The 17,363-nt window shown below is 33.8% G+C and overlaps 2 protein-coding genes across 2 annotated transcripts; one reads left to right on the top strand and one right to left on the bottom strand.

Moving 5' to 3' along the window:
* Nucleotides 1-2,521: 2,521 nt before the first annotated feature.
* LOC114329108 (supervillin-like) lies at nucleotides 2,522-10,736 on the bottom strand. The gene is made up of 3 exons (XM_028278124.2): nucleotides 10,327-10,736; nucleotides 9,667-10,269; nucleotides 2,522-2,767 (listed from the first exon to the last, which is right to left on the bottom strand). Exons 1-3 carry the CDS (start codon nucleotides 10,655-10,657, stop codon nucleotides 2,550-2,552), a joined length of 1,152 nt encoding a protein of 383 aa, XP_028133925.2. The 5' UTR covers nucleotides 10,658-10,736; the 3' UTR covers nucleotides 2,522-2,549.
* Nucleotides 10,737-13,480: 2,744 nt separating this feature from the next.
* On the top strand, nucleotides 13,481-17,363 carry LOC114329121 (ESF1 homolog). The gene is made up of 2 exons (XM_028278141.2): nucleotides 13,481-14,670; nucleotides 16,372-17,363. Exons 1-2 carry the CDS (start codon nucleotides 13,691-13,693, stop codon nucleotides 17,351-17,353), a joined length of 1,962 nt encoding a protein of 653 aa, XP_028133942.2. The 5' UTR covers nucleotides 13,481-13,690; the 3' UTR covers nucleotides 17,354-17,363.

Below are 17,363 nucleotides of genomic sequence, written 5' to 3'. Positions count from 1 at the left end.
AAATATTCAAAAACTTACAGTTTTATCCCGACGTTCACTTGTATGTCACCGGGTGGGCCTGGAATCTGCTGCGCTGCTTCTTTCTTAGAACTGCAACTGGAACTGGTGAGCTGGATCTCTGGATGCCGCTAGATTTTTCACCTCCAAACAGCTGGAACCGCAGACTTAAGGACTGCTACTCAGGTTCTCTGGTGCTCAAAGGTTCTCGAAGGCTTCTACTTCTAATTTCGGTGCCTTTATATTTTCTTTTCTCCACACTTCACAATTCGATCGTCGATCTTGTACGGAACTGGGGAACAGCTATTCAGGTCGCTAAGGGTCGTCTCCTTCGAAGCTCCAATCCAATTAACGCCCTTTTGATGTTGTTTTGTCGAAGGACCAATGGACAATTCGACGTAGATCTCAGGATCGAATTGCTTTGTGATGCCCCTTTTTCCGCTTCTTCTCGATCGACGATGGTAAATAAATGTTTGAGTGTGGAGTAAAAATATGGTTTTATTGACAGCTATGTAATTACACTATAGATGATGTTCAGGTAACTTTCTATGATAGACTGCCTTTAATGACAGCTACTGATAATAATTACACTCGGCGTAACTTCTAACAACGACTTACGCACTTGTTAACGAGGTAACTATTTCAATTAGACTGCCCCCAAAATATTCCCTTTGGTTAATTTATAATCTCGTCAAAATATACAATTCATCAATAAGTTGCATGACAACCGAACTACGGACTTTGCATGTTGAAAGATTGCAACTATAGTTTAACGGAAGCTATTGCAAAACTTATAAAGTTCAATTGGAAAATAAATTATTTGGCAATTTACTAAGTTTGCAGGTTTAATGGACTCTAATTATTAAAATATTACTCGATGTTTCCCAATGTTTCAATTATACATGGTGAAACTATAAAAGTTTAGGAAGTTAAGAAAAAATGTGAGATTACAAATTAAGGGACTAATTTGAGATTGAACATAGTGACTTAAGCTGATCAGCGTATTAGGATGATAGTGTGACTGCAATAAGCAGCTAGTAGATGTAAATTTATGTCATGTTCGTAACACTTTCCAATCAGTTGTGTTAGTAGGTGAAAGGCGTCTATAGTCGATTTTCCTTTTCTGGAACCTCTTTGGTGTTTCTATAGTATATTTTCGGTTTATTTATTTTCTTATATATATTCAACAGTAATTTGTTATTCTTGTTCTCATGATCATTTTTCAGTGCGTCACAGTTTTTCGATTTCTCTCTAATGCATTAAGTTTGATGAGACGGAAAAAGCGGTAGCTCCGTGATTAAACACAAAAATAATGCAGCATTACAATGGTTATATACATAAGATGTCTATTCCTAACCTACGTTTGATTCGTTGATATTTAGAATGCGCGTTTTTTCTAGCCAATCAAATACACGTATTACGAACATTTGACGAAAACTTCGTCCATTCTGGCCAATTTTTAGAAGTGTCAAAGAGTCAAGTGACGGTTATTATTCAGGTCAGTATTTTGTGTACCTATCATTTTGAAATTCGAATTCGACTTCCCTTGTGTTTCACAACGTTTTTGTGCATTATTTTGTGTTTTGGTTTAGAATTTAGTTCGTTAAAAGTTAGTTTTGTATTTTGGTTTAGAATTTAATTCGTTAGAAGTTAGTTTATACTCCAGGTTATTATGCAAGAAAAATATCCATAGTAAGGAGACGTAACTCATGGCTGAAGAACCTTAGGAACTGGTTTGGATGTAATAACAATGAATTATTTAGAGCCGCAGTTTCAGAAATAAAGATCGCTCTGATGATTACCAACTTTTGAAGCGGAGACAGCACCTAGAGAAGAAGATAAAAATACAGTTTATGGATAGTTTCGTGTCATTTTTGAATGTTTCCATATTTATAAATTTAATTAACAATATTGTTTACTTTCTAATTTTATTCCCCTTTATAAAAAATACCTACATGTTAACATATTGTGCAAAAATAAAATCTACTAAATTACTAATTAGTTTAATTCCACAAGCTTTTCACCTATGGCGAAGTACGATTCTGGCATCTGTCAGATTCGTCAATAATTACATGAAATAAGTCTCGACACACCCAATACAGTATATGACGTCATAATTAATGACGCACTGAAAAATGATCATGAGAACAAGAATATCAGTCGTGACATTTATCTGTTAAACCCGGAACTTACTCGAGGTTTTTTTTTTGGAAACCGTTTGTTGTCCTGAAACCGGTCGTATCTTACGGCTCAGGTTTTAGTGTTAACGAATAATAATGTATCCAGGACCAACCACTTTACGTGTCATCCGAAGGACGGTGGCGGCTCAGTTAAATTCCAAGGCACCAGGAATTGAAACATTTCTGGTGCCTGTACTGGGGATCGAATTCGAGCCGTCCGGCTTGGTACTCCAGTACATATACTGTTCTATGGCCGTCACTGATGTCAAATTCAAAAGAGTTTGCATATATATATATATATATATATATATATATTTATGGAGTGTAAAAAAACTTCAACAACAAAAAAAGAATACATATATTATTGTTTATTTAGTTCCAATGCGGAAAAATATTAGTAAATTCAATAGGTACTGAATCAACTTTAACACATTTCAAAGGTATTGAAACCCTCAACATCTTTTCCTTTTCTTCGATATAGCTTCTAGCAAATTGAGTCGCTAATGCTTCTAATTCTCTTAGAGCCTCCGAGGGTTTTAAGTCACATGTTATCAGCCACATTTCATGATTATTGTCCAGCAAAAAGTATCCTAGAATTGTATTTATTGAGTGACACCTAATGAAACTAAATAATTATGTTAATGTATATATTACTGAATAGAGAATTAAATAACCTTTCAAATGAGATATCACATGACCCCTATTCTCATTAAAAAATCATCGATTACGTCATCACGCCCAGATGGATGACGTCACTAGTATATATGATATATATTCCAAATATTAAAAATAGAAATCGACCAGTTTCGGGATTTATTTCCAAAAACGCCCATTCATGAAAAAAATGAATTTATTTCGCCGCCTGCACTGGCACATATTCAAGTTTAGGTTTTATAAATCAATTTTGTAATATAGTGAATTCTAATAACCCTGATTAGTATGGCCATACTTATACAAAAGTTTTTAAAAGAATTGATGAATTTAAAGGAAATTATAAATATTTACAATATTTTTACCAAAAAAAGTACTCAGTTTTAACGTTGGTTTTAATAAGATTTTACTAAAATTTACAACTTTTTACAAGATTTTTAATAAAATATGAATACCTTACAAGGTTTGGCGAGATTTTTTAATTATGTTGTTAAATTTGTCTACATTTAACAGAAAATCACTGTTTTCTTGCCACATAATTTGTTTTATAAAATTTTTTGGGAAGAATCTACACTTACTGTAGTGTAAAACTGTAGCTAGAGATTCAATTTCTTGTGCAATCAATAAAAGCAGTTTTAAACGTTTTAGATTGTTTGTAATGTGAAAGTTTAAATTGAGCGTTTTTTTAGGCATATTTCAAATGCCTCATATTTGTTGCCAAAACTCAAAATCGAAATTCCATGTTACCTATAGGTTTTGTTTAGAAGGTTAGACTCTAACAACGGAAATTCCATAGCGATTGGTCAATGGAAGTGATAAATTATATTGATCTTAGGAGAATCGTAAAAAATGGCAAAACTCGCGCAACTTTTAACAGCTTTATAGAAACTAACTTCATTTACGGCAAACACAAAAGTTACATACGAAAGCTGCTCTCTTCACACATTAAAACGCATTTTGATTTTTGTCAATGGGACAACTCTAATCAAAAGATCAAATTTTTACCGTCGAGTTGATACAAAGGACACCACACACACATCTTATGGAAAATATAATGTCACTCAAATTCAATAAAATTTATATGAATAGATTCGTTTCAAATTAACGGTCATTCTTATCATTGCGCCAACTCTTAATTTTCAATAATAAGAGCAAAAATTGATATAAATAAATCTGAAATCAAATATGGGCACGTAGGTGCATAAGTTAGAGAGAAAAAATATTTTAAAATACCCAAATTATCGGTACTTCATAAATCTTCTCGGGCTATTAAGCATCTTATTATACTAGTTTCACTAATCCGCTTAGGCCCAGAGGGGTTTAAGCTGTTTTGAATAGCACCCAGAGCAAAAGTGATTGTAACTGACACTTTTATAGACTCCAAAAATGTGATTTCGATAAACTTTAATTGCAATTTGCGCCGTAAGTAATCATAATTAAGAGTTAGCGCAATGATAAGAATTGACCGTTAATTTAAAACGAATCTATTCGTATAAATTTTATTGAATTTGAGTGACATTATATTTTCCATAAGATGTGTGCGGTGTCCTTTTATTTCAAACAAGCAATTGGACTTCGTAAGTCCTATGTTGTCACCCAATGTGACCGGAAGTGGAACAGCAAGTCGATATTTGAACTCTTCGTGTAACTTTGAGTCGATTGATATACGGTTTCACTAGTTTTAAGTCATCTTTGCAAAACTTCCGGTCATAAGTTTTTAACCGGAAATTATATCAAAACCGGAAATAAATGTTCGAGCTCGACTTTTCAATACGCGATGACTTTATATCCCATGTACTATTTCCGCGACTAGAGTGTGGCACTTCCGGTTACATATTTTTAACCGGAAGTGATATAAAAACCGGAAGTATATATTTGTTTTCGTCTTCCTAAAGTGCGTAGAATAATATATTGCTTATACTATTTTAGTGACTTTAAAACAGTACTTCCGTGAACACTAAAATCGGAAGTCTCAGGTCAAATAATTTCTCATCTTTAATGCCATACACTCAGTCCTCTTGGACAGGGAAATGGGCAGGGAAGTGGGTAGCGTGAATGTGTAAATAGCTCACTCGCGCTGCTGCTGCTCATGCTACTGCCATTGCACGGCGCTCCCTCAAAAGTCGGTTTTCGAGATGGAAGTCAAAGGACTGACAGCGCGAGCCCAAGTGAGTATTCACATTCAACTACTCTCTCTCTCTCTCTCTCTCACTTGCCGCTGGCAAGGCGGCAAAGTGAGTAAGGGAGCAAGACGATGCTGTCGTCACATTCCATTCTTGAGAGTCGTTCGGTAAATGAGTTGTGAGGACAGGCGAGGAACTGATGTGAACACTTCACTCGCGTCGATATCGTATTTCGGGCAATATTTCCGAATATAAGCTTTCATTCGACCCCTCATTTGTCAGTCTATCTGTTTTAATAACGGAGGAGTTATATTCGCGGACTGACTGAGAGACAGGCATGAAACCGGAAATATATATTTGTTCTGACTTGCTAAGGAGCGTCAAAAATAATATACAGCTTGTACTATGTCGGCGACTTTAAAACAGTTCTTCCGGTTACAATTCGAAAACCGGAAGTCCGAGGTCAAATTTCTCACCTTTAATACCATCCTTGGATTATAAGCTTTTATTCGACACCTCATTTGTCATTCTACCTGGTATAATGACGGAGGAGTTGTGTTTACGGACGGACAGACGGACGTGGATAATTCAACGGTTTCACCTTTTTTCAAAAGAGGTGAAAACAAAATGGATTTCGTAACTGACATTTAAAATCGCCGTTCGGTTCAAGCGTTGATTCAAGAGAACGGTTCATTCTGCACAAAAAGTGCTAATAAACATTTTTGTTTAAAATCACCTCATAGTGTAGGAAACAGAGGTTGAACCTCGCAAAATGGACACAAGTCCGGTTTTATTTTTTTTTTCTAGTATATCAAGGGGTGCTTATTATAAGACTAACTTTTTCTTAAAAAATTTCGCCCCGGACCCCCTTTTCATCATATGCTTTCCATCATATACATATGCTCCATCAATAGGGTTTTTCATAAATATATATGATTATTGCAACATCCCTGCGGAAACTACCCCTATCCTTGAAAATATACTGCAGAAACTACCCCTACCCCTTGGAGAGCAGGTTTTGACGATTTTCTCATTATCTATGCATTTTTTTTAAAACAAAACTTTTACAGAATTAAAGACCACTATTTTCTCTGCAAATAAGGTTCTATGCATTTTTTTCGTATAAGCAACCGTTACGGCACAGTGGCGCCGTAAACCTCAGAAATGTTTTGGCGGGCTCCAGTTTTTGTTGTTTTTTATCACCTATTCATTTTATGGATAACGTGTTTAAAGAAAATAAAAGAGCACACTGCCTGCTACGTTATTTGCTTGCCTGCTTTTTACTCTAGCATAGGCGGTTCAGATGGTATAAAAAGGGTTTTTCTAAAATGTAACACCCTGTAATTAAAAAATTTGCAATTGAGCCACTTATTTGTGATTAATTGCCGCAGGGCTTCTTCTTCATTTTCATTAAAGTTAGGAAAAATATATTTTTTTAAAATATCTTTTTAAAAATTTGTCAACTTTGGGGCGCCACCCCCGCTAAACTGTGGGTGATAGACATATGCTGTCGGGAAATAAATAGTAGGAAATATAGTCCTCTTATCATTTTACTATTAAGTAAATTTTTTGCAAAACGTACAAGAAGGGCTACGTTTCGCAAAAACCACAAATTACCCCCTTTAAAGGGATGAAAAGGGGGTTCCGGGGCGAAATGTTTTAAGAAAAAGTTAGTCTCATAATAAGCACCCCTTGCTTTACCAGAAAAAAAAAAATAAAACCGGACTTGTGTCCATTTTGCGAGGTTCAACCTCTGTGTCCTACACTATCAGCTACATTTCTTGTTTAAAACATTTTTTTATACGGCGTACAGATTTTTGTTAAATCGATGTTTTCCGTTGCCCTAACCCCCGCACGAGGCTGGTTTTAGGGGGAATCCTGGGGGTAGGAGTAGCAAACATTTTTGTATTTTTTGGGTCCCAAAAATGGCATTCTCAGCAAAACTCAGCTTGTTTGTATGATTTATAGGCCCGGTTGTACAATCGAAGTTCAACTCCGGCTCAGCGCCATTACCGAGTTCAGGGCAAGAATAAGTGCGTTGTATGTACCGGGTGTCCCAATAAGAATGGCTCTCGGCCATATCTCAGGAACCGTTTATACTACAGCTTTGGGAAAAAAATTTTTATAACAAAAGTTGCCCCGAGAAAATCCTGGAAATTATTTTCGTAATTGTAAGTCCACCGCTAGAGGGCGTAATTGAGTATCAAAAACTAAAAAAATTGAAATTTTACAAAATTTGCCTAATGAATGGGCACTGGAAATCCAATCATCGTATTCTTCATACAATTCTGTGCATATTTTATTTCACAAGTTTAAGTCTACCTGTGCAAATAAGAGGTGGGGGTGAGTGGGAACCTTGTTACGAAAAAGTCCGGTTCTGCTTAATCCATTTTTATAAACTTGGTCTTGTTGAAAACAGCCCTTTTTCGTCAATGTAATAGTTATAATTTGGAAACAGCCTATTACGTAATATGCCGGCTAGAAGGCGCTATTTATTGTTTTTTAGAAATCTAGTTTTCTTTGGAAAATATTAAATACAAGTATGTATGTTTTTCCCTGTATCACAAAATTAGACTAAATTAGCAACAGAATACCGAAAACCGCATGTCGATACCTTATTTCTATCTCGAGATATCTTAAGATACGTGTAAATTTTAAAAATAACTTTTGCTGTCATATAAGTGGAAATATATAGAAGCACGTAGTGTGCTATGAAAAAAAAACAAAGGAACATTGTCCAGATATCACCGTATATAATGAATCAAAACAACAATAAGACAAATAACACTATAAAATATAAAAAAAGGGTGTGTGTACTTTGTACGCGAGTAAGAAGTTATACTTCTACTATTATGATTTTAACGAAATAAATATATTTTAAACATTTTAATTTTATTTTTGTTTAAATATTACACTAATTTTAATACTTAAAATAATACAAAAAAATTACGTTAATATGTAAATTTTTATGAATTGTTGCCTCCGCGCATTTGCGTTTCTCTCGATGAATCGTAGAAAATATAAAAACGTCAGATTTTCTACACAAATTTTTTTATTTTTATTTCATTATATTTTAATATCAATTATCCTATTCCCAACTAAGATAAATACATAACTGTTATTGTCACCGGTAAACTAAGTTAAGGAAGTCAAAGTGGAAACAAGTAGTGTGCTATGGAAAAAATAGAACTATAGGGCTTTTCATTTACAGTCATTTGTTTCGAGCTTCTGTCAAATGTCGTATAATCCGTGTATATTAATATTATACACAGGTTATACAACATATGACAGAAGCTCGAAACAAATGACAATCGATGAAAAGCCCTATTAGAAGTATTAACTTCAAAAAGTCATCATGTGTCAAATTATGTGTCAAAGCAGTAAAACATAAAAATTTGTTCATTGATGGTTTGTTGCGGTTTGTTTCTATTAAAATTTATATAAAATTTATACAGAGTGAAATTCAAGATTATTCTTACAAACTAAGAAGCATTTGACATGATAGCCACATTCTTTGAATGCATAAGAAATGCAACTGTTGCGGCTAGAATATATGCAATGAAATATCCCCAAAGACGTCACCCCAGTAGTAGAGTTTTTCATATTTTGTTTTGATTTATTATATACGGTGACATATGGAAAATGATTCTTTGTTTTTTTTCCAAAGCACACCACTTGCTTCTATATATTTCCACTTATATGACAGCAACATTTATGTTTAAAATTTACACGTTTCTTAAGATATCTCGAGATAGAAAAAAGGTATAGACATGAGGTTTTCGGTATTCTGTTGCTAATTTGGTTTAATTTTGTAATACAGGAAAAAAATACATACTTGTATTTAATATTTTCCAAAGAAAACTAGATTTCTAAAAAGAAAATGAATAGCGCCTCCTAACCGGCATATTACGTAATAGGCTGTTTCCAAATTATAACTATTACATTGACGAAAAAGAGCTGTTTTCAACAAGACCAAGTTTGCAAAAATCGATTAAGCAGAACCGGACTTACAGCGATTTTTTCATAACAATGTTCCCACTCACCCCCACCTCTTATTTGCACAGGAAGACTTAAACTTGTGAAATAAAATATGCGCAGAATTTTATGAAGAATACGATAATCGGATTTCCAGTGTCCTTTTATTAGGCAAATTTTGTAAAATTTTGATTTTTTAATTTTTGATATTTAATTACGCCCTCTAGCGGTGGACTTACAATTATGAAAATAATTTCCAGGCTTTTCTCGAGGCAAATTTTGTTATAAAATTTTTTTCCCAAAGCTGTACTATAAACTGTTCCTGAGATATGGCCGAGCGCCATTCTTATTGGGACACCCGGTACATACAAGATTCGAGATTCAGTGGTATTTTCGTCTTTGACGACTGGACTATAAAGAGAAAATATAGTGGGTGCATTCAGCAGACACAATCGCTAACTAATCGATTAGTGATTTTCTGCTGAATGCCACATAAATTGTGACATTCAGCATGTAAATCACAAATCGATTACTAATCGATTAGTTAGCGATTGCGTCTGCTGAATGCACCCAGTGAGTCTGAAAGATTTTTGGAACAACTGACAACATAACCTCAAAATTCAAAAAAAGGTTACCAAAACAATACAGAAATGTAAGATGTAAGTTTAATTTATTGACTCAGTGCTCAGTAATCCCCAGAATTACCAAAAATATAGTACCTACATACTTAGAACACTTACCTGGCACATCGTCAGATATAGATAGATGAGACTGTAAAAATGGAAAAGCTGCCACACAATCTTTACTCCGTAAAGGATATTCCACTTCTGTAGCTGAGAAATCCCCAATAATTGTATTTAGAAAGAACAATTTCGGTGAATAATTACACACTTCCTTAACGTGCCAATATTCACTAGTATCTCCTTCAAACAAAATATCCTCTTCAGTTTCTTTCATCTCTAATATTTCAAAATTTTTCCAGGAATCTACATAATTTCTGACTGTATTACCCAAACATGCTCCTTTGACTACTGCATCTAGCTCATTTGTAATCTGTGAACCTTTCCAAATATATATAATCTTCTTTTGTGGTACTGCTATAACAAACACTCCCCTACTTCTTAAGTTTTTCTTCATAAATGATACTTCATATAAATGCAACTCCTTGGAAAGTTCACCAAGTACAATAAATAAATGTGGACTTGAAGGATCAAAATTGTCTTCGAAGACGACCATACGTTTTTCTTCCAACAAATGGAAAAATACTGGAGGTTCACTCCATTGGACGATTCTATTGACAATAGCAGTCTCGTTATCAACATCTGGAGGCAATGGAGAAAGCCCTGAAACAACATACACCTAACATATTATACGGTAACTTAAAATTAACATTCACACACCTTTGGGCGCTTTGGATCCCTTCCAATAAAAGAACACATTCTCTAATATCAATTCCATTTGTTCATAGACCATGGTAAAGGCCCAATGAACTAGATACGTATTAGTATTATCGAAAGCGCCAATAGATTCTACTGGTACCAATTTATCGTCAACAATTTGTGAAACAGACAAAGAATGGGTCTGTACTATGTAGTTAAGTATTTTTTTATCTTTGGGGTCCTTTGTAAATCCTCGCCCGACGTTAGTTGAATCGATGTTAAGGGAATTGACCACAAAGGAAGGCTCTTCATATTGCTTATTTAACAGTTGAACAATATCACAAGTATTCATGTTGGATTTCGGTATTTTTACCTACCCACAGTACCCACCACCTACTATTAAGTCAATTATATTGATTTCGCAATAATATGAAATAAGATAATAAATTAAATATTTCATTAATTTAAAATATCACATTTCCTACCAATGGTAGGCAATACTAATTACGAACGTTTCGTATGAACTTGTTTTTCAAATTATTTTATTATTATCAACAAATATGGTATTTAATTTAATTTAGAACGTTTTTATCAATGATTATAAATAATAATATATATGTACATTATTAACTAACTTAATTATCTAATTTAACTCTATATAAAAGTCAAAGAATACATATCTCCCAAGAACCGACACAAACGGATTATCTATGAACTAAATTTTTATGCGCATGTGCCAGATCGGCCATTTCTCAATTTGTATGAATAGCAAATAATTTTGGTGGCATTTGTCTTGTACAGGATCGGCGTCTGTTATCACAGTTGTTTGTTTGGCTTGGCTTGGCGTTAGTATTTTGTTTTTGTATCAGTTTGTAGCTCATAATATTTTGTATAGACTTATTTTCTATATATATTTTCTTATATAGCCTACAACTATTAATTGTTATTTTCCAACATTTATACAATTTAATTCTTTTTGAGATATCTTGATTATGTGAATTAATTATTTTAAGCTTTTTCATGAACTATAAACTATCGTATAAAAAATTAATTTTGTATTTATTGGGATTTCACAAAGAATTTGAATCTAAAATATCATACAAATTCTCTAACCTTTCTTTGACCTCTACTGTACCAAATGCATCTGCAGGAAGAGCAGGAAGTTGAGAATCCAATACTCACAAAAACTTCCATAAAGTACTTTTATCAGCAAACCTAAATTAAATTTAATAAACTATGTTTCATTAAATTGTTTCTGTAGTTTGTATAAAACAATAACTTAGGTCAAATATATAAAACAATTTATGACTGACTACTTGAAATTCAGGATTTTCAGGAGTAACATTATATAATTTAGCTAATTCAAAAAGTTTGATCCAATATCACTTGAAATTGTTTCAACATTCAAGTAAATGCTTGATAATTGACAATACACTCTTCATAATAGGTTTACATTCTCTTGATTATACTTGCGTTCCAACAAAAAAAGCTAAAGGCTGCTTTCATATGGAATATAAGCTTCTGACCATAATGATCAAAACGTTTCCATATATATATATATTAATTAAAAAAATTACTTTTTCTCTTTTCTCGATTGCTTATTAGTTTTTATTGTATATTATATATATTTTTTCAGTTATTACATCTTTATATTTATAGAAATAAAATAGTACAATACTTATTGGTTTTTTATTTATTTACCCCGATATTCGACTTTAAAGAATGTACTGGCTGCTTTTGGCTGGAATGTACGGAATGTTTTGGCTGGTTTCCAAGACAATAAAAATTGAAAATATTGACATTTGTCATCCAAAAAGAATTGGATTCCGTGACGGTTACAACGGCTGTTATTTTTCGATTATTTTACGAAATAACGAATATAATGAATGAGGAAATACCTCGACAAACAAGTAATTGGTCCTAGGTTTTCACCCAAAGTAATCGAAAGCAGAACTGGAAGTCGATATTGGAACTCTTCGTGTAACTTTGCGTCGATTGATCTACGATTTTACTAAATTTGTCATCTTGTTCTACATTCATATCATATTTTGAGTGACTTTAAAGCAGTACCTACGGTTGTAACTCTAAAACCGAAGTCCGATGTCAAATTTCTCATCTTTAATACCATCCATGGGTTATAAGCTTTCATTCGACACCTCATTTGTCATTATATCTGTATTAGTAACTGAGGAGTTGTATTCGCGGTCGGACGGACAGACAGTCATGAAACCAGAAGTACATATTTGTTCTCGTCTTGCGAATGCGCGTCGAATAATATATCACTTGTGCTATTACGGTGACTTTAAAAGAGTACTTCCGGTCGCATTTCTAAAACCGGAAGTCCTAGGTCAAATTTCCCACCTTTAGTACCATCCATGTATTATGAGCTTTCATTCGACACCTCATTTGTGATTCTACCTGGTATAGTGACGGAGGAGTTACATTTCCGGTCGGACGGACAGACAGTCTAGGTCAAATGTCTCACCTTGAGTACCATCCATGGATTATAAGCTTTCATTTGACACCTCATTTGTCATTCTACCTGGTATAGTGACTGAAGGAGTTATATTCGCGGTCGGACGGACAGACAGCCTATTAGGTCACACCAAGTCGTTCAAATTCTCACCAACTTGTTCACACTTTTTCAAAATTGGTGAAAACAACGAATTATATTTTGTATCGTTGTATCAATATAAGCCAAAAAGAATAATTAGTGAATGTCACGCCACTATAATATATTTTATTATTGGTCTTTCAATGCTAAAATCAGGATAAAAAAGGTATTTTATCCATGGTTTTAATCAATATAATTCTCACCATTACTTTGTGTTGTATTTGCAACCTTCTGTAAATCAAAAATAATTCCACCATATTAAGAATGTCAACAAAAGCCGGCCCTGCATGCAACCTTTCTCTCAGTGCAACTAAAATTTTATTGATACACGCCAGAAATGTGCGAGACTTTTCTCAGTGTACTCGCGTGTACACTTGCCAACTCGATACTAAAATTAAGTACATGCTAACAACAAAAGAATCGCCGTCCGTGTCGGTTCTTGTGAGAGATATGTATTCTTTGTAAAAGTTAACAAAACACTACTGACTAGGCAACACTAATTATATAATACAATAAATAGTTTACGTAATATTATATTATTATGTGGATTAAAAATCCCGTTAATTAATTATTATTGATTTGGTGCTGTTTTTACGTTAAATAGTTTTATAACACTTGAATACACACAAATTAATTTATAAGTAGCTAAACACCCACTGTAGCAAAAGGCCAGAGATGACATGACAGCTGACAGCAAAACAACGTGCTGAGAAAGTGAGGTTAAAATAGTTTATCTGTTTTCGTATTTTTCTTAAATTTAATTATTTTATAATGGAAGACAGCAGATTTGCTCATATTAAAACGGATCCAAAGTTTCGACGGATACCAAAAAAGGAAAGGAAAGTTAAAATCGACAAGAGGTTCCAGTCTATGTTTAAAGACAAACAATTTAAAGTGAAATATACAATTGATAAAAGAGGCAGACCAGTAAATCACACATCTAACGAAGATTTAAAACGCTATTACGAACTTAGTTCTGAATCAGAAAGCTCCGTAAGTGAATCGGAAAGTGACGAACCAGCTGAGGTTGGTAGATATGTGAAGAGGCCTACAGATGAGGAAGACACTGAGCTCAAAGTAAAAGATAAATCAGATAAGACTTTAACGGATGACGTGAAAAAGAAATTGCGCAATCTGAGTGTAGATTATGCGAGAGGAGAATCAAATTTACTCTCTGAAAGCTCCTCTGATGATGAAGAATCAGACGAAGAAGTCTCAGAAGCTGAAGAAATTGACCACAAATGGGGAGAATTAGATGCCGATGCTGAAAGTACAGATGAACCGACAACAAGATTGGCAGCCTGTAATATGGATTGGGACAGAATGAGGGCAATAGACTTGATGGTTCTTTTCAACTCCTTCCTTCCACCCGGAGGAGTCATAAAATCTGTAGGTATATATCCTTCCGAGTTTGGCAAGGCCCGAATGAAAGAGGAGGAGATTAAAGGCCCTACAGAGCTAGTGCAGGCAAAAGTAGATGACGAAGTAGAGGACGATCAGGAAGAAGGATCGAGCTACCATATGGAGAAGTTGAGGCAGTATCAGCTTAATCGGCTTAAGTATTACTATGCCATTATATCATTTGATAATACTGTTTCTGCGAATAAAATTTATACTGAATGTGATGGTATGGAGTATGAATCAAGTGCTATAAAGATGGATTTAAGATTTGTGCCAGAGAATATGGAATTTGATGATGAACCAAAAGAATATTGTGATAAATTGCCAGAAGTTAATAAATATCAGCCAAGGTAGGTAATTACAGTGGTACCTCGACATACAAGGGTAATTCGTTCCATAACCTTGCTCGTATGTCAAAGCAATTTTCCCCATTGAAATTAACTGAAATGTCATTAATCCGTTCCAGTCCCAAACAAACCACCTCAGTAGTTACTCATACACCTTGCTCATGTTTTTCAATGATTTCACGTTTTAATTAAATTGACATCATCTTCTTCGAACCCATGGTTATAAAACTAAATGTGAAACAACTTTATTAAAAATACTTCGAAAACAAGCAAAGCTGACAGACTAAGGTCTACTAGGTCTATACTAAAAATTTACACAGTGTAAATTACGCAAAGATCGAGAGTGCAATATGGTTGGAAAGGGAACGCGGAATACGAATTTTTGTCAGATTTAATTTACAATGTCTATTTAATTTGTTGGTCCAAGTAATAGTCAAGTACAGACCCATAAAATGATCTTTATGGCAGGGCCGTAAGGATCTATTATTTACCAGCAATACTACCTTTTATTTTATAATACAAGTTACAAGTAGGTAGTCAAAAAGGGGCATGAATTTTAATAAAAAGCGGTTCCTTATATCTCAAATTTTGCTCTCATCTCAAAGCAAAACATTGCTCGCTCGGCAGCTCATATCTAAAATCACTCGTATATTAGGGCGCTTGTATATCGAGGTACCACTGTACTTTTAAACTTTTGGGTCCACTATTTTTTGCCATTCTTCTGTTTTCATATTTTTCTCCCAGTCTGATATTCTTATGGTTATGGTACATCAGGGCAGGGCCCACTTATGAGCTCTTAAGACAGTTAGACCTCCTACGGTGGGTCCATTGTAGCACCCCTGTCTTACGGCGAGAGAGAAAATTGTGACTTAACACCCAAGTTTTCACAGCCACACATAACCAAATGGTGCACAAAATGGTTTTGTAAATCCTTATTTTTGTACTTCTAGCTATTAACTTAGAATTTATAATTTTGTTAGTGTTTCTACAGATTTACTGCCTTTAGTAATTATTTTTTTCTATTGTAGGATCTTCTTCGGCTCTATTTGTAATTGTCACTCAGAGGTATTCAAATTTATCTAATTTTTCAAAACAATATTCTCTACTTCTGCTACTTATTCTTAGATTAACTTCAAGCTTCATTTTCTTTGCTCTCATTTCAAAGTAATTTTGTTTTACTAGTTTCAATATTGTTTCCATTCTTTTAAATATTTTTTTAGTTCTGATTTTGATCATGTAATGATATATCGTCTGGAAAAGCAATAACTTGTTGGCTCTAGCAGTATATTGTACCAGTTGTCTCCATACCACCTTGTCATTGGATAGCTTTTAGGGTAAGCTTAAATACAGTTGTGAACAGTGGATCTCCTTGTCTTAATCCCTTCTTTATCGTAATAGACTCTGATAAACTTCTTTTAATTTCTTATAAGATTATTTCCACTAACTGAATAAGTTTTGTACATATTTTTAACAGACTTATATTATTAAGGCTATTTGTTAGGTTTTTTTTGTGAATTTTTCTTTTATGCCATACTTTTCACTATAAGAACCATCACTTGATTCATCTTTTACTTCTTTTCTTATTTTTATAAAATAAAAAAACTGCTTCTGATAATCAACTGACTAAACTACGTTTTTCCTCAATGAAACTTTGAGAACAACTGAATAAAATTGTATTTTATTTCAAAATTCTTTTTTTTTCAGATTTTTCACTACTACAGCTCTACAACAAGCAAAAGTGGACCTTACATGGGACGAGACTGATCCTAACAGAATAGAAGTCACAGAGAAATTAAGTTCCGGCAAATTAGATGACCTATCACAGAAAGACCTACAAAATTATCTCGCCAGTAGTAGTGGTGAAGAAGACAGTGATGTACAAGAAAAGGAAGAGTCAGAAGATGAAGAAGAAAGTAAAGAAAATGTTATAGACAAATACAAGGCTTTGTTATTAGATATAGAAAACAAGGATACAAGTAAGAATAATAAGGATTTAGAAATGGAGATATCTTGGGGAATTAATTTGAAGGAGAAAACTGATAAGCTAGCTAAAGATAAGAGTTCTGAGGACAAGACGCCATTCCAACAATATTTAGACAAGAAAAAGGAGAAGAGGAAAGAGAAGAAAAAGAAGAAAAAGGAACAGAAGCAGGATGATGAAGATTCAGATATGCCGTCAGACATTGATGTTAATGATCCTTACTTTGCAGAAGAATTTAACAATCCCGAGTTTAAGAAACCTAAAAAACAAAAGAAAAAAGTGTCTAATAGTGATGATGAAGACGATCAGAAACAGTCGGAACTAGAGCTATTATTGATGAACGAAGATAACAAAAATCACTTTTCCTTGAAGAAAATACAAGAGAGTGAAAACGATACAAAATCGAAAAAGAAAAGAAAGAACAAAAACAAAGATGATGGAAAGCCTGGAGAAGATTTCGAAGTTAATGTTAAAGATGAAAGATTCTCTGCTCTATTTACTAGCCATCACTACAATATTGATCCTACAGATCCTCACTTTAAAAAAACTAAAGGTATGGAAACATTAGTGAACGAAAAGTTGAAACGCAGGGCTGAAAAGGGACAAGAGGAGGTAACAGTAAAGAAGCCCAAATATAAAAATGCTGAATTAAGCTCTTTGGTGAAGTCAGTTAAAAGGAAAACAACTGAATATATGAATAAATAGTTTAAAAATA

This window comes from Diabrotica virgifera, chromosome 8 (assembly GCF_917563875.1).
Source record: "Diabrotica virgifera virgifera chromosome 8, PGI_DIABVI_V3a".
Taxonomy (NCBI): domain Eukaryota; kingdom Metazoa; phylum Arthropoda; class Insecta; order Coleoptera; family Chrysomelidae; genus Diabrotica; species Diabrotica virgifera.
This window is presented reverse-complemented; position numbering and strand designations above follow the sequence as displayed.